General features: G+C 40.7%; 1 protein-coding gene across 1 annotated transcript in view; it reads left to right on the top strand.

Moving 5' to 3' along the window:
* The window catches only part of FOXO1 (forkhead box O1), a 51,857-nt gene extending 44,529 nt beyond the window's left edge, over positions 1–7,328 (top strand). Inside the window, exons 2-3 of the mRNA XM_053285018.1 lie at positions 1,750–3,105; positions 4,617–7,328. Coding sequence (XP_053140993.1) covers positions 1,750–3,096 — 1,347 coding nt within the window. The 3' untranslated portion in view covers positions 3,097–3,105; positions 4,617–7,328. The remainder of the gene's footprint in view (positions 1–1,749; positions 3,106–4,616) is intronic.
* Positions 7,329–24,098: the final 16,770 nt, after the last annotated feature.

Raw genomic sequence — 24,098 nt, 5'->3', positions numbered from 1 at the left:
TCTACTCTCTGAGTGGCTTGCCTTTCACTAGGTTCTAGTGTCATAGCTGCCTAGCTTGGAAGTTGTTATTGGATGAACTTCTTGCTCGGAACTGGGCCTGGCCCTTTGCCTTAGCATCCACTGTAGGCCCTTTCCTTAATTTATGCAGGGTTCTTCATCAAGAGAGTTGTGGGAATCTGTGTCCACAAATGAGTTAAGGTACTTTTTGGACTTGGATGCAAGTGTCCTACAGCTGCCTTGCTATCATGCCAGTGATTTCTTGCATGTTGCTAGGGGTGGACTTAATATTCTTGCCCGTGTTCACCATTCTTGCTCTCCTCTTCCTTTCTTGTGCACTGAGGTTTTCATTGGCTTTGTGTCTCACACTGCCTTGCATTTCTCTTGAGGTCCTGTGTGGTTGCATACTTATGACGGGCCTTGACAAATTTCCTTTGCTTCTAGGAACCAGCCCCAAAATTTGGGAGCTGAGCAGTGGATACTTGTCAGAATTACCAGTGACAGACATTATGGAAGTTGGGTGGGTGGGTGTTTATCCCCTTTACAAGTAACATACTAAGGGCTGCCTGGGACAAATCTAGGCATCATGGCTCCCTGGTGTCTGGAATTTGTCAAGCCCTGACTTATATAACAGAGATATATTATTTTTATTTATTCAATTTCTATACCTCCCTTCCAAAAATGACTCAAGGCGGTTTACAAAGAGAAACAATAAATAGATGGATCCCTGTCCCCAAAGGGCTCACAATCTAAAAAGAAACATAAGACAGACACCAGCTACAGTCACTGGAGGTACTGTGCTGGGGGTGGATAGGGCCAGTTACTCTCCCCCTGCTAAATAAAGAGAATCACCACATTAAAAGGTGCCTCTTTGCCAAGTTAGCGGGGTTAATATATAATCTCTTGATTTTTTTTGTCTCCTGCTCAGTTCTGTGGCAAGTTTGGTGCTATTCAGCTACCAGGCATGTTTGACCATTCATTCATTCATTCATTCATTCATTCATTCATTTGATTTTGATTTCTATTTGATTTCTATTTGGTGCATTTAATTTATATACCACGCTTCAATAAAGATTATTGGAGCAGTTCACAAGAAATTATATTGTTTAGTCCCCCATAGCCTACTGTGACTAAGCCGAAGCATGATCTTCCCCTGGTTACCTCCATTCCCCTCCCTCTCTTGACTCCCTTGTGTCTGTTTCTAGACTGTGATCCCCACGGGGAGGGATCTTTCTTCTGTTATAAAGCAATATGTTCAAGAATGGTGTACAACACAAATAATGAAAGCGAGGTGGCTTTGGGATTGGTTTTCAAGACCTTTAAGAACAATACAGCACAGAAAAATATACAACACCCCTTCTATCTTGAATTTCATTTGGGTGTCATGAAATATTGTAATGATAAAGAATAAATAATGTTTAAAGTTTTATATTAAACAAAACTAGTTAGGAATATCCACAAATAAACTGTAATAGGCATCCATCCCTAGGATATGCAGAAACAGCCATATTTACATAGGATAGCATTTTAAATCTGGAAACTGACCAAAATACAGTAGGGGTAATGAAATCTCTTCTCATTTTAATAAAAGCAAAGCAAGGAGGTGTGTGTGTGTGTATGCATGTGGTATTGTGGGGCTGAATGTAATATTGCATTGGAAAATGGGATTTTAAAATAAGGTTATTGTACACTTGAAGATAAAAGACTGGAATAAAGAGACTGAACACTTTTCTTACTCCTTTTCTTTTTCAGAATTCAATCCGCCATAATCTCTCATTGCACAGCAAGTTTATTAGAGTGCAGAATGAAGGAACAGGAAAAAGCTCTTGGTGGATGCTCAACCCAGAAGGAGGCAAAAGTGGCAAGTCTCCCAGGAGAAGGGCTGCATCCATGGACAACCCCAGCAAGTTTGCAAAAAGCAGAGGTAGAGCTGCAAAGAAAAAAGCTGCTCTTCAGGCAGGTCAAGATGGAAATGGCGACAGTCCAAGCACACAGTTCTCAAAATGGCCTGCAAGTCCCAGCTCTCACAGTAATGATGACTTTGATAATAATTGGAGTACTTTTAGGCCTAGAACCAGTTCTAATGCTAGTACAATTAGTGGGAGACTTTCTCCAATCCTGCCAGAACAAGATGACCTTGGAGAAGGGGATGTACACTCCATGGTCTATCCTTCACCAGCAGCCAAAATGACTTCCACTTTGCCCAGCCTTTCTGAGATGAGCAGTTCAGAAAACATGGAGAACCTCTTGGATAACCTCAATCTTTTATCCCCAAACACATCCTTGGCTGGATCAACCCAGTCTCCACCCACTACCATGATGCAGCAACCACCTGGTTATTCATATGCTTCATCTAACACAAGTATAAGTTCACCAAATGCAGACTACAGGAAATACAGTTATGCTCAGGCTAGCATGAACTCCTTGTCCCAGATACCTATGCAAAATATTCAAGACAGCAAATTGAGCTATGGACCCCACAACCAATATAACTGCTCTGTAGGACTTCTGAAAGAATTGCTTACTTCTGACTCACCTCCACACAATGATATCTTGGCATCTGTAGAAACTCATGTTTCCCAGCCCAGTGGCCGAGTGCTGGGACAAAATGTGTTAATGGCCTCTAACTCAACAATGTCGCCATATGGGAACCAACAATCCCATAACAAAATCATTACCCCCAGTGCCCACTCGCACCAAGGACATATCCAACCACCATCAGTGGTTAACAGCCATACCTTATCTCTCACACTTAGCACTGTATCTCATGCTTCAAGTTTAAATCGTTCGTCCACAGCAAAAACCTCAATACAAGTGCCTATGAGCAACCCAATGCAAATGAACAGCATAAATCCTTACACCACTGTGAACAGCTGTAATGGTTATGGAAGAGTGGGGATTGTTTCTTTTCATCAGGAGAAACTCCCTAGTGACTTAGATGATATGTTTATTGAACGATTAGACTGTGATATGGAGTCAATAATTCGTAATGACCTCATGGATGGGGAAACATTAGATTTTAACTTTGACAGTGTGTTGCCTAACCAAAGTTTGTCTCATGGTGTTAAGACGACAACACACAACTGGGTGTCAGGATAAGACCAGAAGGTTAGTTTCCCATGTTTGTTTGTTTTTTAAATATATATGTGTTTACATGGCTATTGATTCCTGACCCCAAAAGGATGCTTCTATGCCTTTAGTGGTTATGTGGCAGGACAAAATTCAGCAAGTACGGCTTCTTCCATTGTAATATTTCACTAAGGGAGAAGCTAAACATACCAGATCCTTGACACAAGTGCCTGACAAATCCAGGTGTTGACAATGTTAAAAGAAGAGGCAAGTTCCCATTTAAAGGAACTTTAATAAAGGAAGGAAGCTATTGCACACCAAAGAGTGTAAGCAAATACCATTGCATATTTTGTTTGTGTTGCTAGGGGGCAAGGTCTGGAACGGAAGGCTTGAACAGATGCTTTGCTAAAGAAGTAGTGTTTGAGGAGAGATTAACAGATGAAAATACTGGTTCATGAGAGAGGTTCTGTTAGCAACCTCCAGACATAAGGAGTACAATAGAAGATTCATGCAAGTTAATTGGAACAGGAAACTTGAGTAGCAGTAGAATTGTGAAGGCAAAGGTCTTTTGCAGCAATATAGAATATATGCTAAATATAAGGGTGATGCATGATGATAAAATATTTGAAGTTTGTAATGAGGAAATGGATAAACAGGAAGGGTTTTTACGTGGTCACTTTTGACTACTGGTAATTAACATCTTGATTCCTTTACTTAAAGATAACTCAGTTTAATGGACAAGGTTTCCCGTCCCCAAAATTCTATATACTTTTATGTTTTGATGACTAAAAATACCTTCATGTCTTGCTCTTCATACTCAACGTTTTAAAATTAATAAATTAGATGACGTAACTTAGGTATACCATAATTTAAGCATTGGCTGCTTAGCATCTTGTATTAAACCTACCTTTTAAAATTGTCCTGGGTATGAGCTGCAATCCGTGAGGCTAGTCGTCACCACCATGTTAAAGGACGCAATTTTTCAAAGGGCATCAGATTGCCATCAAATGAATCAACTTAAATTTTTATTACAACTTAATGAGGACATTTCAAAATGTGTGAACTACTGTTGGGTGGTATTTGTGTCAGCAGTCTCAATTAAGGATTGTGATACTGATGTGGCAGATGTTGCTACATAAATGCAATTGGTATACCTTAGTATAACAAGTAAAATGTGGACAAGCTTTAGTTATTTAATTACGAAAGCCAGAAAGTTTTTTAATTATGAAAGCCAACATGCTCAAATCTGAAACATGCATTGGTTATCATACAGGAAGTAAAAGTTTGTAGTCACAGAGTGATTAGTCATGTAATAAACTAGTCCGCTTTTCTAGGTTAGTCCTGGGAAAGACTGAAAATTTTCATTCAGTATGTATTTGCCAATATTATATCTTTGACTCACATTGGTAAAAATAGTGCTGCTTAAAGAAAATAAATCTTTTGTTCTTGGCTTCCTTGTACTTAGGTTATGCATATAATGACATCCATCATGTACTCTGGAAATATGTGTTTGCTTTCTATCATGATGTGTTTTCTTTCTGTTATCCTAGGCTACAGTTTAAAGTACTTCAGACATCTCTGACTGCAGGAACTAAGCAAGGGAGTCCAAAGATGTCCTTCAACCTCTTGTGTCTTCTTTATAATGTGTTCCCCCACCCCCCTTGTCAAACTTGACAGCAGATAGATTTTTCCTGTATTGGATGTTTGCCACATACATGCAGGTTATTTGCTGCTGTAGGTAAATAATGTGCCATTGGAAATGTCTTTATTTAGAAGTGCCAAACTCACTACAAAGTCCTTGAAAAGCAGCAAATACTTATGCATCATGTTATATGTTGGCTGTGTATAGAAGCAAAATGGTTTTTTTAGGAAAATACTAGATCTGAGAAAATCATACAGTGGTCATTTTAAACCTTCAGTCGTGTCTGATCCACTTTATCTTTTGATCTTCTTAACCCTTGGAGAACTGTGGACAGCTGGATTAATTGCCTTGTGTGTGTTAAAATTGTTCTACATTTCATATAAGAACATGTCATTGAATATGATCTAACCAAAGTTTCAGACTTCCACATGAGAAAACAGATTGACAGCTTTGTCAGCCATGTTTTTAGATTATGTAGATTTATTGTGGGGCTGACATCCAGACTGACTAATTTTATTAATCAACTTGAACTTTTGTAATAGGCAAATAGCTATTTTTCTTACATCTCTACTTTGTAATACAAGCTACTTAAAAATATTTTGCAGAATCCAAAATATCTAGCAACATGCATAAAATTTTGTATACAGTATTTTAATTAGGCTAAGGAGAGAGAAGTTTATATTAGCACCATTAAAGATTTCTAAAGAGGAGGCACATGTACTTCTAAATGTAAAATCTCCGAGAGAGTTTTCTGGCACAAGGGTGATCTGTCTGTTTATACATACAGATAACTTCAATTCCTATATTCAGTTATTTGTATGTTTAGTGCTTCATCCTTGCAATTATTCCATGGAAATTAGGGCAGGAACTTCTCTGTTTAAGACCATTATCATTAGTAATCTATTGTAGGGTTGTCATTTCTTCTCTCACTGTCTCCTATTTAGTTCAAAACCTAGAACCTGCTTTATATTATATTAAAAGAGCATTATTTTGCAGGGACAAGCAGTAGAGCCTAATTGTATAAATAACAATGGTTGGTGTTAATAACTTACTCCTTCAATGTCTTACATCGCTAGGGCTCTTCTTGAACATCTCTCTCTCTCGGAGACTTTTATAAGAGCAGACTTTTAACATGTAGGTAAATAAATAATTTGCTCCTTAGCATGCGAATTTCATTGAGCATCTTCATACTTGGATGTGTTTAAAAGAGAAAGTGACAAATTATCTGTCATGGGTGGCTTAAGGTACTGCCAAAGGCAGGGCATAGCCCCTGAGATACCTTCTAAAATGTCAGGAGTTACCTTTTGGCTGGGTAACACATCCTTGTTGTCCTGTCTCTATTACTTCTCCAACTAGCTTCTGATTGTCCAGTGACTTCCCTTCCCTTCAAACCATTTAGTATGGGGTGGGAAGAGGAAGAAGAAAAGAGGTGTAGCTTCTGTGGCCAACAGGATGTGATTGAAGACCCTATGCTCGATTGCATTTTCATACAGTGTATCCAAGTGTTCAGGTAGGTTTTTCTTACTGCTGGCATATCAATGGGAACAGAAAAGGTCCTCTAAATATATTAGACACTTGCACAGTGTTCTAATAACTTCTCCATGTAATCCTGGGAAACTGAACATTTAATGAAGGATGGTATTGTAAAACAAAAAGATGATAAAAAATGCTTTTTGCATAGCTCTTAATTTCTGCAGTACATAGTTTTAAAAAAAAGAGTATTGTAAATGATGGCTTTATGAAATGTGCAGATTTTTACCAAACAGCCTTGTTTATGTCTGTGTTTCTTCCCCTCTGTTGGTCTGTACCCTTGTGAGAAGTGTATTCTACAATAGAACTGTACCAGTACTTAAATGTATTGTTTCTACTGTATAAATAGCTGCATTAATGAGACTTCTGCTTTGATAAACTGAGAAGTTGCACAAAATAGTAAACAAATGTTGAATGCTGACAATTTAACAGAACATCCCTAAAGAACAGAAAAGATTAAAGTGGACCAGTTCTTTAATGGTCTTAAGTTTGCACTTGTTCAAAAACTGAATGGGTGTTATGATGAACTTTTTATTTTATTGATTTTAAGTTCATATTTTGAATTTTTCAGGCTTTTTAATTTATAACTAATTTTTTAAATGGTTTTTTGTATCTTTAATAAGTGTATTGCGGTTCATGCAAACAAAGAAATGTAACTCTGCATTCAAACTAGATTTCATGGGGTATTCCCACCTCGCCATCCCACCCCATACTACCTTAGCAGCACTATTGCCAGACTGACATGCAAATATTTTGCATTTCATTTGTGTGTGTTGTAAGAATATGTTTCACTGCTGTACACTGCAGAATATTATTTGGATATTTGTAGGAAAGTGCCTGAGTCTTTCAAAATATAAAATAATCCTTTGTATAAAGCCATAAATGTATATACATTGCTTTAATGGTGTTGTCTTTGATATGATTTGTATGCTGATAAAAGATTCTCTTTGTTACCAGTTGTAATCGTTTATATATATTTGTGTAAAGGGCTTTGAAATCTTTTAACTGATCTGTGCAGTAATCCTGTGAGGTAGGCTATTATTACTGGAAAGGTGACAAATATGTTATAAATAAATATTTCAATTTTGTATATGGGAGCCTAAGACTTTAGTGACCTGGCAACCAAAGACTATCCAGTAGGGCTATGCAAATATTCAGCATCAGTACCTAATTATCTGCACATTGTGGCCAGTGTTCCCTCTAAGGCTTACGAGGTTTTTAAAAATGTCTGCTCAGTTAATTTTAGATCCTGCTCAGTTCGAATCAGGAAAGCCCCACTCTGAATGCACTTGCATACACATGGGCCTTGATACTACTGCCCAGGACAAAACTCATTCTGTATAGAGATGGAAAAAATTAGAGGGACCAATGATTGCTGCAGCTCCCAGTGCTTAACTCTGTGCAGAGTCTTCCTGGATGCAGCACTGAGGGCTATTGTGGGGAGCTCCCATGTTGTCTTGGAAGACACGTGGGGGAGTACAGGGAAATGCGTTTCCTAGCACTTTCCCCATGGAGCTCTATGGAGAAAGCACTGTAAAGGGCTACACTTCCCACGGCTCCCCACAGGCTTTGCCTTGTGCCTTCCAAGATGTCACTGGGGCAATTAACGTGTTCCAAGATGTCATTTGACTCCCTTTAACAGTTCTCCCTCATGCTGTGCACAGGACCATTCTGTATGGAGGCAAGCACTGGGGTCTGTTGCCTCCCTACAGAACTGGGGGTGATGTATTGATCCTTGGCCTTTGAAGCTAAATCTTTGCACAGCCCTACTGTCTGCTAAATCAATGGCTGAGCCTAGATTTCAGTCCAGATCTCCTGGTTCAAAATCCATCACCATATTCATTGAACCACACTTGGGATTACTTATGTCCTATTTTCTCCTTTGTTCCTCAGTACTCCATTCCTTCCCTCTCTGTGTGATGCTTGCTACCCTAAAGCAACGAACTAGAAATCCATAGGATTCCTAACGTACAACAGCAATACAATCATGCTACTGTGAGTTTAGACACAGTTGTGTGGAGTTTTGGATTTCTCATGCATTCTGCATAATATCATGTTGGGGCCAGCAGATATGAGCATGCACATCTTCCCTCCCCAGAACATCCTTCCTTAATCACATGAGGGCATTTCATCCAAAACACCCCTCTACACATGGTCCAACTACTACTTTGAATAGTAGCTCCTTTCATAGCACTTGTGTGTTAATCCCAGCCAAACTGACAACGATCTCTTAGCGAAAAAATTAGATTGTATTTTCTGACAGACCATTTTGTTCCCTGAGCAGCTGTTCAAGAACATGCCTTGACATAACATTAGCTCAACCAATTTGTGTCAGGGACTTGAGAGCCACAAGTACAGAGCAACATAGATTTCTTGAGGAGTGGGTGGCAATGAGGTTGCCTACAACAAACTGCTGCACATATATTGTGCAGGGAAAATGCATTGTCTCAAAAGGCCTTGCATCTCATGAGACTGACACAGTTAGGTTTTGCAGAGCATGCGTTGCTTCTTCCTGCCCCAAGGAAGAACTCCAGAAGCAGGGAAAGTTAGGCTTTCATACTGCACTGCTTCAGCAAAAGGTCACTGAATGTACAAGTGGGCAACTAACAGGATTTCCCAAATTCAGGTGCTCTGTCGTATACATGTCTATATTTTAAAATAGGTTGTGTAGATGTCTGAGATTGATTCCATTGACTGTCACATTTTTGAATAGCCTTTGGGATTGATCTCCTTTTAGTATTGCCCTTTTTGCTTTTTTGCCTGGCAAACCAAGCTTTTGTACCTTCTAAACAAGAGTTAAGTTTTCAGGTATATTAAAAATGCATCAGTTTTTCCATGTCATACTATCAAAATCCAGCTTGACTCAAACCCCACCATTGTTTTCTAGAGTAATTGCAGTCAATACAAGTGCAATACATTAATCAGTTATAGAGTCACATCTAGATTCATCATCTAGAAAGGGGATGATCTGATCCTGATGATGGTGGAAGCCTTAATTATTTTGGAACATTGTCAAGTGTTGAACAGACGAAAGTCCATAACTGATTATCTGATCTTGGCTATAACCATGTAAAGCTAATTGAGGCCATGTCATCCTGGGAATTTCCACTTCACAATTAAGAATGCAAATTTCAGGTAACAGCCATGTCAATAAAATAGAGAAGCCCTGAGTGCAGAAGCTGCAATAATTTGTGTGTAAGGAGTATGTGTACACTTTCCCTCACCCTCTGCGGAAGACAGTAAGTACCTAAACATCAACCTCCCTTCATGACATCTACACTGGGGAAGAATTGGCTTAATCTTCTTCCTTATTTTTACATATTATATATTACCTAGTTGATATTTTCCAAAAGAGAGCATTACCAAGGTTGTCCTCATTACTGAATCAACAAATAGGAGTACCACAAATAGGTCTAGGAAGTATTTAACTGTTGCACTGGAAATGGTAATTCAGTTGAAAATTAGTTTGGGATCAAAACAGCACATTCAGTGCCTCTCATTACTATTAGCTTTCACTAGGAATTGGATTATTCTACAACCAGCAGGTTTGGTATTGCACTTTAAATTTGTGGAATAAAAATATCCAGAATAAAGACACTTGTAGCAATGTGTTGATTTGTGTGCTTTGAACACTTTTTTTTTTTTTTTGGTTCATCTTAATGCCATGGCTTCTCTCCATTCCCCAATGCAATCTAAAATGACACAGGTAACACAAATGATAGTTTTCATGGCATTAAGTACATATTGGGGCTGGGACCAAATCCCATTTGGGATTGATGTCAAAGTTTAACTGTGGGAGGGAAAATAGAACAGCTGTAGTGGGGTGACTGGTGGAGAAATATCAGGGGTCCCAGAAAAGTTTCATGCTTGAACCCCTGTCCATACAATATTTTTTCCTCCCACCATGCATGGTGGTGTGGAATCACACTCAACATGATTTTCTTTTAAGGTGATTTGGTGATGGGCTGGTTCACATCTTTATTGCCACATCTGGAGTTGGCAAGGCCTTTTTATTTGGGTTAAAGTGGCACACTGGTCTGAATTGCATGTGTTGATTAGTTGGTTGATAAGTTTATGGCCCTTACTTTGAGGCAAAGGGTTGGACTAGATTATCTTAGTCCTAATTCTAATTGCTGTGACTTCCTGGTGGCACTGTGAAGGGTGCATTGCCACTTAGGCTGATGGTTTAAATCAATCTTTGTTATGGTCAATGACCAGCATACTCAACAATAACAATAATTTAACTATAGTTAAATTAACTCTAAGCGGAATCACAATAGCTACAACATAACTAAGATGAATTTACCAACTCTTTTTAAATTCAATTGTATTAAACCATGACACAAAATAATCATTTATGAAAAAAACAAGCATCACTAGCAATAACATCCCTTTTTACAAATACACAAACTCCATTTTCTACTTAATTACACAAGTGTCTTATTTAACAGTCTTTCCAGATATTAATATAGTTGGAAAATGGGGAATGAGCAACATTTCCCTGATTTGTAAATAAAATAAAATCAGACCATATGGTTAAAAAAAAGCATTGGAATTAGCTTGACCTGATCGAAGATGAATAGTGAGAGTCAGTTTTTTTGATATGGCTATGTGCCACACATGCTGGTACCAAATGACAAGATCATAACTTTGTTTTTCTGGTGTTGTGCAATGGGCAATCTGGGGGCTGTTAACATGAATACTCTTAGATGACAGCTCTGAATTGACCCCGAAAATATATTTAATAATGCCAACTCTGGTCTCAGATCTAACCTCTGCTGTGTAATTTTGCTCATCTCTAAGAAAGCCTCTGTCCAAAAACAAAGAACACTAGGACAGGACCACCATAAGTGAAAATATGTTCCCTTAGATCTGCAACCATTCCAACAAAGGGGGGAAATGCTCTTATTCATATAAGCAAATCTGGAAGGAGTCATATACCACCTATGGAAAAGTTTAGTAAAGTTCTCTTTAACATGGGCTGAGGTTGAAGCCACCGGCTTCAATTTCCATATCCTGTTCCATTCCAGATCACTAATAAAGGTAAAGTTGTGCTGTCAAATTGGTGTCGACTCCTGGTGACCATAGAGCCCTGTGTTTTTTCTTTGGTAGAATACAGGAGGGATTTACCATTGCCATCTCCTGCGCAGTATGAGGTGATGCCTTTCAGCATCTTCCTATATTGCTGCTGCCCAATATAGGTGTTTCCCATAGTCTGGGAAATATACCAGTGGGGATTTGAACCAGCAACCTCTTGTTCCCTAGGCAAGTTACTTCCCCACTACACCATTAGGTGGCTTAGATTGCTAATAGTCTGCTGTCAATCATTTCCCCAGCTCAACTTAAGGCCAATTAAAGGTTTATTTATTTAATTTATTATAATATACAATTTAGAAATAAGACTGAAGTTTCTAATATTCATATTTCAAACTTAGCTTTCTGTTAGCTTGCTTTATTGTATCTGGGTGAGAAATAAAAGACTTAAACTGAAGGAAATTCAGCCAGGAATAATGCATACTCATGAACCTCTCCCATACGGGATCTAAATCAATTGGTTTATCCAAATAGTGGAGGTCTTTTAATTTAGTCACATAGTGTCCAATAGCAAGAAGGTATATAAAAACCAGGAAATTTAGGATGACTGCAAATTTGTATAGGGGGGGGATATGATAGAGCAAAAATCATACCATTTTCCCCAGGTCTTAAGTGTAACAATTAAAAAATGGATTTTCAACAGTTTTGAATCTTTTAGGAAAGTCTGGCATTAAAAGCAGGTTATTGAGATCACCAAAGAATTGTTCTGGAACCTCCATCATAGCCCAGAGTTTAGCCTCTGGATCTGCTATTAGCCAAAGAATGTTATGAAGGTGTGAAGCTTCATAATAGGCAACTAAATTTGGGACTCCAATACCACCCTGGAGTGTTTCTGTGTATAACACATCATTACAAAACCTCATTTCCCCCCCAGCATGAATAAAAACATTTAAAACTTTTTGCCATCTACCCAGTGTAGACTTAAACAATTTAATTGGCAAAACCTGCATTAGAAACAGTGGTCTTGGAAGTAAATGCATCTTTGTAGCGGCTATCTGACCCATCAAGGACAAACGAATGCCTTCCCAATTTTTAATTTTTTTTTTATAAGGCCAATAATTGGAGAGCAGTTCAGTCTCTTAAGCCGTAATAGATTTTTAGATATACAAACACCCAAATATCGACTAGCTCCTTGATACTGCTGCCCAGAACAAAATTCATTCTGCACACATATGGAAAAAATTAGAACACGGGTGGACATCCTTGCTTTGGGCCCCCTCATTATATTAAAGGGTGTGGAGTCTCAATAATTAACTCAAACTGTTGCAAAATGTTTGCAATAAAGGTGTTTAATAATATTAGTAAATCCTGTACCCATTTGTAAATACTCTACTAATTTAATTAAGTAAGTCCATTGCGGCTGATCAAAGGCTTTAAATCTATCAAAAGTAAGGAAAGCCAGTGGTGTCTCCCTTCTTTTACGGTAATGTAAACAGTTCAATATATGCCGAATTGGATCCACAATCTGACACCCTTTAACAAAAACAGTCTGATCAGCGTTTATATATTGCGCTATAAAAGTATTTAACTTTCTCGCCAGACAGGCAGTAAATATCTTAAGATCTTGATTGAGCATGTCAGTAGGTCGGTATGATTCCACTAGCCCTTTATCTTTATTAGCTTTTGGAATCAATACTAACCTGGAAGATCTCCATGAGTCAGGAATTGAGTGGCCTTCCAATATGGAATTAAAAAGGACCGTAAGTCTGGGAATCAAAATATCCCCAAACCTCTTATATAGCAAAGCTGTAAAACAGTCGGGACTGGGGATTTATTATTTTTAATCCCTCAATTACTTCCTGCAGCTCCTATATCGTAAACAGTATATTTAGAGAATCTCTATGACCATCAAGCAAGGGAGTAATTCTTATATTATTTAGTTATTGAGCGATATTTCCAGTATCTGAAGTATCTGAGCTATACAGAATAAAATTTAGCAAAGGAATTGCAGATCTCATTAGAGTTGGTGACTCTGGTGCCAGTAGCATCTTTAATAGAGTGTATCAAGTTTTGTTTTGCCTTTTCCCTTAATCTATCTGCTAGAAGCTTGGAGCTTTTACTTCCATGTTTGTACAATTTCTGATTAGTGTAAGCCATTGCTGTAGCTACTTTCTGGCATTCCATAGCCTCCAGCTGGAATAAATAGTGCACTTCTAGTGTATAGCTGATGCTGATTTCTGGGCACTTTGCAAAACATAATCCAAATGGGCACTCTGCCCACCAGAGGCTTGAAAAGCTATGCCCTAATATTTAAAGATTTTAACTTGTTTAATTTCATGGCTGTTCAACTGCCAAGTACGAATTGTATGATACTTAGCAAAGGTAAGGATCTTAGTGTAATTAATCTCTAAATCTTCCTTGTTACAAAATGAAGCAAGAGAGCATAATGTGCATCTGTCTATGGTGGGATTCTTTAGTTTGCACCACAACTTGACTCTATATATTAAGTCAAATGCAAATCTAAAATCAATAAATTCAGCATACAATGCAATACCAGGTTTATCTGTATGCTTTTCAACCAGATGCTGCAGGATAAGGGCTTGGTCTAATAGGGAGCAGCCAGATCTAAAGCCGGCCTGTTCCTCTGCCAAGATGTGTTCGGACTCAAGCCAATCCAAGAATTTTCCATTTAAGTGTTTAGCATACAACTTACTGATTATACTCAAAAGGCTGATGGGATGATAACTGGCAAGAATATCCCTTTTGCCCTTATTTATAGATAGAGATAGATAGATAGATAGAGAGAGAGAGAGAGAGAGAGAGAGATTATTTTGACTATGCCATAACTGGCAAGAATATCCCTTTTGCCCAAATAGATAGACAGACAGACAGACAGATAGATAGATAGGGATTATTTTGACTATGCCCCCAGTTCCTTGGAACCAGTGCCGTGCGGTCTATAAAGGTAAAAAGAGAAGCCAAAACTGGAGTCCACTATTCCAGATATAACTTCAACTGCTAAATAAAATCATTGCCTGGGGGTTTAAGTTGTTTAATCAAGGCCTCAATTTCTATACACATTGCCGGTGCCCACTGGCGGAGCATACCAGCATCAAGATCCACATCAGTATTGGGCAACCTTTCCTGTTTATATAATGAACAAAAATGCTGCTCCTATACTCCCATACCCATGCAGGGATAGGGGATTTTAAACAGGGAGTACTATTAGGCGAGAGCGGAGCAATAAGTCACCAGAACAAGTATGAGTTCTTCATTGGGACGGTGATATCAATCAATGCCAAGAAGCTCTGATGGCCTCCCTTTTTAAAAATGGCAGCAACTTATAAGCATAAGCAAAAGCAAAAATATTGCTTTTCCAGCACTAAGATCCTGAACAGGTTATAACAATTGGTTTTCTTTGTACAATTTGAAATACCCAAATAACTTTCTTTGCCTCTTGGCAGTCAGAATCAAAGCAAGGGCAAGAAGTAGTAGTCTCACTGTTAGAATTAGAAGTTTCTGAAGTGGTTAACACTAGTTGAAGCAACTGAATAAGTTTCGTGGTGTAATTTTCCAAAATAGAATTATCTAATCCATCACCAGCAATTGTGGAATGAATCACCCTCCGACTAGGTCTGATGATAATGTTTTAGCAATCAGATCTTTCTGTTGAGAAGACCACTTTAAATGGGCTGGAAGTAACTCATCATCCGAGGCTGATGGTTTCAGTATCCTGCAGATGGGACAGGTAATTGGCTTTCCCAAAATATCTTCTCTCCCAGCAGCCTCTTGAAAATAGTATATACTTGATATCTTGATGTCCTCAGAGGAGAGGGGAATCTGGCCCCAACTCTTTCCTGGACTCAGCCTATCCTGGTAAGGTCTTCTCATGTCTCCCAAGCTCAGCAGTTATTTACCTGGAGCACTGCAGCTTTTTCTTCAAGAGTATATAGCAATAGCAATAGCAATAGCACTTACATTTATATACCGCTCTATAGCCAGAGCTCTCTAAGCGGTTTACAATGATTTAGCATATTGCCCCCAACATTCTGGGTACTCATTTTACCGACCTCGGAAGGATGGAAGGCTGAGTCAACCTTGAGCCCCTGGTCAGGATCGAACTTGTAACCTTCTGGTTACAGGGCGGCAGTTTTACCACTGCGCCATCAGGGGCTCTTGCACCACCAGGGGCTCTTAGCATGCCATTCTGCAAAATAATGGGGGATACCACCGTTCATGCCTATTCAATATACACACTCACAAGAGGACCCTCTCCTCAGGAATCTTGTGCAGAGCAGACCATGCACATATATCAAACAAGGCTTGCATAAGGGCATTACCTGGAAGATTCTTCCAATTAACAGGAAAGTAATGTGGCAGCTGCTGATGTCAATAAGGGGCTGAAGGGTCTGCTGAGCACCTAACCTCCCCAGTTGGATGAGAACAGTTTCCTGTGGCAGCTTTGGACAGGATGTGGATCTCTTTTCTTGCTGTAGATGTTCTTGTTCAAGGACTCGCCATTGAGCACCTGCTACTGCTAGTATCTTCCATCATAATCGGGTAGTAATCAGGACCACCTGAATTCAGCATGTTCCACATCATTTGCTAGAGATGTCTGTAATTAATTTCTGCCTGATGCATCTTTACAAGGCAGAGGGACACCCTAACTTCAAGTTTCCATGCTTTTTAATAGCCCATTCAAAAAGAACAATCACTTTCATTCTCATTTTAAAATCTTTGGATTATTAACTTTCTTCTATGTGTTGGTGAGACTGCTTGAGGATTTCCCCACATTATTTTCTTGTGTGGCCTTGAACAAGTCTTTCCCCTCATCTCAGCCTCTGTTTTCATCTTTCAATAGAATTAACAATAAGTTAATTCATTTGTGTATGAATTGAAGGATTTTTTTTTATAGTGTACTAAAAGATTTTCTTCGCAGCCCCATTCTGTCTTGGACAACTTTCTTTATGTCCCTTTCTTGTCTATAAATGTTAATGGCTTGGATCTTGCAGTGCTTTGCGCACATGCAAGAGACTATGTCACATGTACATGTAGACTGCCTCCATTCAATGTGTGACGCGGGCAGGGTGTGAGGTACAAGGCTCTTCTGTCATGCATTTGTAGGGTTTTTTATTTTGTGGATTCATAATAAGGTCCAGCCTGGATGATGGCTTGTTGTCTGGAGGACAGTATGGCTACTTTCCCTATGGATTCATTCAAGTAAAGTTACATGTTTCCTTGATATTCTGGCTACTTCTATGAAAAACTACTGTTAGAAAATAACTTCTTCCTTAGGCAAGCATTATTTGTAATTGGAAAGCTAGTTGGAAGTGGGACGGTAAAGGTGAGGGTTGGTGGGCAGGCATGAGACTGCTTGGTAGTGCTAAAGCCTCTCACTTGCTCTGTGGGTGCCTGTGCATGCTTCATTCTCCACTGATCCTCCAGTAGCTTTTTCTTTAGGATCGAACCACCTATTATGTTAAACCTATAATGCTGGTGTGCTCCCCCCCCTTAGCTAAATAGCAGCTGGATCAGGTCCCCTCTGGATTGGGACCAAAGCACTGTGCACTAGGGATGTGCAAATCGATTCGGATACAAATCGATTTGTACCCGAATCTAGCTGATTCGGGTGATTCGGAGACAAAATGAATCACCCCTGTGGTCCATTGGCTAGATTCGGGTACAAATCGAATCGCGGCTGATTCGATTTGAATCGATTTGGGTTTCGGATCTGTCCTATTAATTTCCCCAGATTCCCAGCTTTCATTTTTAAAAAAAGCTAAGCTCTAGCCCTTATAGAAGTGGAGTTATGGAGCAAAATGTGTGGTCACTATTTTTCAAGTGTTCGGATTCTTTGAGTATAATAACTTTCACTCAATGAATCCTTATGAGGATTCATTACACACCTTCATTTCTTCTGTTCATTTTGACTGTCTTTTAGACAATGCCAGTTGTCAACTGCCATGTGCCAACTACACCCCACTCCCACCCGCAAGGCAGTGAGGTACTACTCAGTTTAAGTTAAGTGCCTAATGGGTAGAGGCTACCACCCAAATTGCAGAGAGATTGGGCAAAGGGCTGGTTTTTGCTGAATTGTTGAAGTTTTCCATAGCAAATCATGTAGGTTTCAGCAGCCCCATAACTGCACTTGGGGGGTGCTGGGGTGGCCCAGAGTGAGTGCTGGTGTAGTGAACAGAGGGTGCCAGCCACCCCCATGGGTTTCTAGCCCATGGGGTTCAGGGTTCTGTTGTTTCTGAGGTGTTCTGAGTGTAGATTCTCTGGTAGCAAATGAGATTTTCAATACAAACCATGAATCCACTCTCATTTGCTACCATAGAATCTACACTCAGACCACCTCAGAAACAACAGAACCCTGTACCCCATGGGTTAGCAACCCCATGGGAGTGGCTGGCACCCTATGTGCACTACACCACCACTCATTCTGGGCCATCCCAGCGCCCTCCAAGTGCACTTATGGGGCTGCTGAAACCTCCATTATACCTTATAGGGAAAAACCTTAAAGATGAGTAAACTTCAACTATTCACCAAAAACCAGCCCTTTGCCCAATCCCTCTGCAATTTGGGTGGTAGCCTCCACCCATTAGGCACTACCACCTCACCACACCCTTCCACCCCAGATCCCACTTTATGCCCCAAATCTTCCTCAAAGACACTTAACCTTCAACTATTCACCAAAAACTAGCTCTTTGCCCAATCCCTCTGCAATTAGAGAGCCAGTGTGGTGTAGTGGATAGAGTGCTGGACTAGGACCAGGGAGACCCAAGTTCAAATCCCCATTCAGCCATGAAACTAGCTGGGTGACTCTAGGCCAGTCACTTCTCTCTCAGCCTAACCTACTTCACAGGGTTGTTGTGAAAGAGAAACTCAAGTATGTAGTACACCGCTCTGGGCTCCTTGGAGGAAGAGTGGGATATAAATGTAATAATAATAATAATAATAATAATAATAAAAGAAAAGAGGCCTTGAAGAATATATAAAGGACAGTGAAGAAGATGCACTTAAAATGGTCAAGAACGAGAAATTATTCAACACCAATGAAACAAAGCAGGCCTACAAGAAAGAACAAGTCAAGAACCGAGCAGAAAAATGGAGAAATAAGCCCCTGCAGGGTCAATATTTGCACAATATAAGTGGAAAATCAGACATCACAATGGCTTAAGAATGGCAACTTGAAGAAAGAAACAGAGGGTTTAATACTGGCTGCACAAGAACAGGCACCAAGAACAAATGCAATAAGAGCAAAAGTCGAAAAATCCACCACAAACAGCAAGTGCCGCCTTTGTAAAGAAGCAGATGAAACCGTGGACCACCTAATCAGCTGTTGTAAAAAGATCGCACAGACTGACTACAAACAAAGGCATGACAAAGTAGCAGGGATGATACACTGGTACATCTGCCAAAAATACAAGCTACCTGTAGCCAAGAATTGGTGGGACCATAAAATTGAAAAAGTTGTTGAAAATGAAGATCTAAAAATATTATGGGACTTCCGACTACAAACAGACAAACATCTGCCACACAATACACCAGATATAACTGTAGTTGAGAAGAAAGAAAAACAAGTCAAAATAATCGACATAGCAATACCAGGGGATAGCAGAATAGAAGAAAAAGAAATAGAAAAAAAATCACCAAATGCAAAGATTTACAAATTGAAATTGAAAGGCTGTGGCAGAAGAAGACCCAAATAATCCCAGTGGTAATTGGCGCCCTGGGTGCAGTTCCAAAAGACCTTGAAGAGCACCTCAACACCATAGGGGCCACAGAAATCACCATCAGCCAATTACAAAAAGCAGCTTTACTGGGAACAGCCTATATTCTGCGACGATATCTATAACAACTGACAATAAAATTCAGCCATCCCAGGTCCTTGGGAAGGACTCGATGTCTGAATAAAACAAACCAGTCAATAACACCTGTCTGACTGTGTAAACAAGCAGTAATAATAATAATAATAATAATAAATAAAATAATTTGGGTGGTAGCCTCCACCCATTAGGCACTACCACCTCACCACACTCTTCCGCCCCAGATCCCACTTTATGCCCCAAATCTGCCTCAAAGACACTAAACCTTCAACAATTCACCAAAAATCAGCCCTTTGTCCAATTCCTCTGCAATTTGGGTGGTAGCCTCCACCCATTAGGCACTTAACTTAAACTGAGTAGTACCTCACTGCCTTGTGGGTGGGAGTGGGGTGTAGTTGGCACATGGCACTGTCTAACAACTGGCACTGTCTAAAAGATAGTCAAAATGAATAGAAGAAATGAAGGTGTGTAATGAATCCTCATAAGGATTCATTGAGTGAAAGTTATTATACACCAAAGAATCCGAACACTTAAAAATAGTGATCACACATTTTGCTCCATAACTCCACTTCTATAAGCTTAGCTTTTTTAAAAAAAATGGAAGCTGGGAATCTGGGGAAATTAATAGGACAGATCCAAAACCCGAATCGTTTCGATTCAGATCAGCCGCGATTTGGATCCGAATCGAATTTGGGGTGATTCGGATTGGTCAGATTCGGATCCAAATCGAATCAGGGCTGTTTCGATTCGGTTACAAATCGAAACACAGAAAATCCGAATTGCACACCCCTACTGTGCAGGGGTATTAACCCTTTCTCCTCTCCATGGTCCTGAACTAGATTTCCCCTCAAGACTGTTTGGGAGCTCTGGGAGTTTCCCTTTGGAGGCAAGTTGCAGTTGCAGCAGTAGGGGCCAATTGGGACTGTGGCAGAGGCAAGCTCCCCTCCCCCATTCTGTGGTTCTGATCCACTGAGGGCCTGATCCATCTGCTATATACTGGAGAAAATGCATGTGCGTATGAAAACACATGTATACAGGTGAGTTGCAGACAATGAAGCAGGCTGGTAGATGGCTTGATTGTCAGCGGAAAACTGAGAATGAATGTGTCCAAACACAGGCTAGAGCCCATATTAGGGTCTACTTATGTCGGTGATGTCAGTGAAGAAATCTGACTTTTCTGCCACCATCGCATCAGCTCAGTGTCGTCCAGCAGAGCTTTTTCTAGTGGTTTGGGGCCTCCTAGGTGAGGACCCCAAAGACCATCAAACTGAACCCTCGGCAGCCTGCTGTGCCTAATTCGGGTTATTTTGCAGATAAAATCGCTCGTATCCATTCTGACTTGGATGCTAAGATTTTTGTGGCACCAGAACTGGATGTTGCCAATGCATCATCTGGTCTTGTTATATTGGATAGTTTTCAGGCTGTGTTGCCTGAGGAGGTGCAGGCTGCTTGGAAGGCTGAGGCTTACCATGTGCATCCTTGACCCTTGCCCTTCATGGTTGGTGAAAGCTTCCAGGGAAGGACTGGGTCCATGGGTGGCAGGGTGGTGAATGCTTCTCTAGAGCAGGGGGTGGTCCTCCCTTGCTTGAATGAGACAGTCATTAGGCCCCTCCTAAAAAAGTCCTCATTGGACCCAGATGAACTTAAATAGATTTCAACCAGTTTTAAACCTCCCTTTCTTGGGCAAGGTGATGGAGAGCGTTGTGGCGTCTCAGCTCCAGGCAGTCCTGGATGAATCTGATTACTTAGATCCTTTCCAGTCTGGCTTCCCACCTAGATATGGGATGGAAACCACCTTGATCGCCCTGGTGGATGACCTATGCCAGGAGATAGATAGAGGGAGTGTGACTCTGTTGATCCTCCTGGACCTCTCAATGGCTTTTGATACCATCAACCAAGGTATCCTTTTGGGATGTCTCTCCGGGTTGGGACTTGGGGGCACCGTTATACAGTGGCTCCACTCCTACCTGGAGAGCTGTTCTCAGAAGGTGGTGCTGGGGGATGCCTGTTCCACCCCTTGGTCTTTGGCCTATGGGGTGCCACAAGGATCTATTCTATCCCCCATGCTATTAAACATTTACAGTACATGAAACCCCTGGGAGAGGTCATCCATGGGTGTGGGCTGCAGTGCCATCATTATGACCATGACACCCAGCTCTACCTATCTTTTAAGTCAGCAGACATCAGGGAGGCAGTGGATGCTCTGAACCGGGGCTTGGAGGCTGTTCTGGACTGGATGGAGGCAAACAGGCTGAAACTTAATCCAGATAAGATGCAAGTGCTCTGGGTTGGTAGAACTGATCATCCAAGTAATGAGGTAAATCTGGTCTTGGACGGGACCACGCTCCCTCTGAAAAACAAAGTCTGCCATTTGGGGGTGCTTCTGGATCCTGGGAGGCACAGGTGGCAGTGGTGTAAGTGCCTTTTACCAACTACGGCTGGTATGCCAGCTGCAACCATACTTGGAGAAGTCAGACCTGACCTCTGTCACTCATGCATTGGTAACTAGGGATGTGCACGGAACCGGCGGGGGCCAGTTCGACGACGGGGGTGGCGGCTTTAAGGGCGGGGGAGAATGTACTACCCCCCCCCCGCCAGATTTCCCCCACCAGCACACGATTCCCTAAAAGCCCGTCAGGGAACCTCCCTGCCACCCCGTTCCAACATTGTCCGGATGTAGGTGGAAGTAGTAGCTGCGACTGCACAAGCACATTGTGCACATGCACCCGATGTGCATGAGTGTGAGTGTGACATGTGCTCAATGCACAGAGTTGCAGCAACTACTTCTGCTTACATCTGGACAATATCAGAAAGGGGCAGCAGGAAGGTATGCTGCTGCCCTAATGGGCTTTTAGGGAATTGTGCACTGGCAGGGGGGATGCCGTGGTGGGGGTGGGGGTAAGTGGATCCTCCCTCACCCTTAAGGCCACCACCCCCACCATCGAACCTTTAAGCCGGCCAGGGTTTGGACTGGATCAGAGGCCAGTAAAAGGGCCTCCAAACCGGTTTGTGCACATCTATATTGGTAACATCCAGATTAGACTACTGCGATGCGCTCTACGTGGAGCTGCCCTTGGAAGACTGTTCTGAAGCTTCAGCTGTCCAGAATGCAAGGATGCTCGTAGGTGCAATTGCTTCATGAGTATCACACCCAACCTGCGGCAGCTTCATTGGTTACCAGTCCACTTCCAGGCTAGATTCAAGTGCTGGCCTTGACTTTTAACACTCTATGCGGTTTAGGACCGGGGTATCTATCGGACCGCATTCGCCCATATGAACCTGCTAGGGTCCTCCACTCATCATCTCAGGCCCTGCTCATGGCCCCAGCACTAACAGAGATCTGGCTTGCCGGGATCAGAGACAGGGCGTTTTTGGTTGTGGCCCCTCGGCTCTGGAATGCCCTCCCTGAAGAGCTTCGCCATGCTCCCTCGCTCAGTGTTTTAAAAAAGCTAAAAATGCATCTTTTAAAAGAGGCTTTTCAATGTTCCATCTTTGGTTATATCTGGTAGGTTATTTAGTTTTTAGTTTTTATAACTCTCAATTTTTAGCTTTTAAAATAATTTCAAATTTGAAACTTGATACTGATTGTGTTTTTAGCCTGACTTTTAACTTGTTTACTTAATTTGGTTAAATTTATTACTTTTATTTTACATTGTATCTATTTTATTGTTGTGATTCGCCCCGAGCAGTAGTGTACGGGAGGGGTGGGGTAGAAATATTTTAAATAAATAAATAAATGTGCTTGCCGTAACATTTTGTATGCTTCTTTGAAAGAAAACAAGATACTGCAGTGAGCATGTGCCTCGTTTCCATGGCAAATGTGTTCAGCAAATTTTCACTTTCCATTCAGCCATTTATTAGCAACCACAAGGCTGAGCCAGGAGAAGTTTTATTTCTAACAAATATTTCCCACTGAAGCTAGTTTAACTCTGCTCAATGGATCTTAAGTTATTATTGCATCTAGACTTAAAGCTGCAAAACTAAGGATGTTTTCCTGGGAGTAAACCCCATTGGACTTTCTTCTAAGTAAACATTCGTAGGATTCTGCTGCTTTCCAGTGGAAAGAGGGCAGGTGGGAACAATGTTCTGAATCCAGGATTAGAAGAAAAACAGGCAGATGTATCGTGTCATTTAGAACGATGCATACGCAAAAGGATGATGAGGTGATGCTAGTTTTCTTGCAGCTGAAAAGCTTTACGGATAGTACCATGTCAACAACCCCCTGATGTCGTCTCAAGCAAGTGTTTTCATGAGGTTAAAAGGAACAACTTCACCATCCTCATCTAGTTCTCTCTCTGCTGGAAAAGAAGAGCTGTTTACAGAGCTGGGTAATTCCTATGTCATGTATTTCTTTAACAGACCTTATGACTGTTGAAATCTACAGAACAGAAGCAAAGAAACCAGTGTTATGGCAGATGGATCATACACATTCATTGTGTATGATCTGTCGCTCCAATTGAAGTGTTCAGCACTATCCCTCTTTGGTAGCATTTTTTTTTTTTTTTTGGTTTGGATCCAAGTTCAGGGATAAAATGGCTTCCAAAGGAACTACACACTCTTACTTCTGCCAGGCAACTCTTAATCGATCAATTTATTGCAGTCAATAGATCAGAACAGAATACAAGCGGTTGTGGCAACAGCACAAGATACATCAATCAACATAAAACCAAACCAACAGTACAATTACATATGTACAGAGCATCAGGCTGCTCTTTGGATCAGTTAATTTACTGATGAACCTGATGTTCTTATGCTGCATTAGCAGCCCAAGATTTGCCTGCTCTGGCTACTCTTGGCTCTGCTGCTCTGATGTTCTGGAGATCCATGGTTCTTACAACTGCTGATCTTTGCGGATAAATCTTTTATTCTAGACTCCAAGGTTCATGGGCAAACCTTTTCTAAATCAAATAGCAAGAGCCCCCCACAGTTTCTAACCTCTTAAAAGGTTTGTTTTCAAATACACTTATTCGTAGTGTTCCTTAAATTAATACCCATTT

The sequence above is a fragment of the Hemicordylus capensis genome, chromosome 1 (genome assembly GCF_027244095.1).
Source record: "Hemicordylus capensis ecotype Gifberg chromosome 1, rHemCap1.1.pri, whole genome shotgun sequence".
NCBI classification, from domain to species: Eukaryota; Metazoa; Chordata; class Lepidosauria; order Squamata; family Cordylidae; genus Hemicordylus; species Hemicordylus capensis.
Note: the sequence above shows the minus strand (reverse complement) of the source record. Positions and strands in the feature narration are given on the sequence as shown.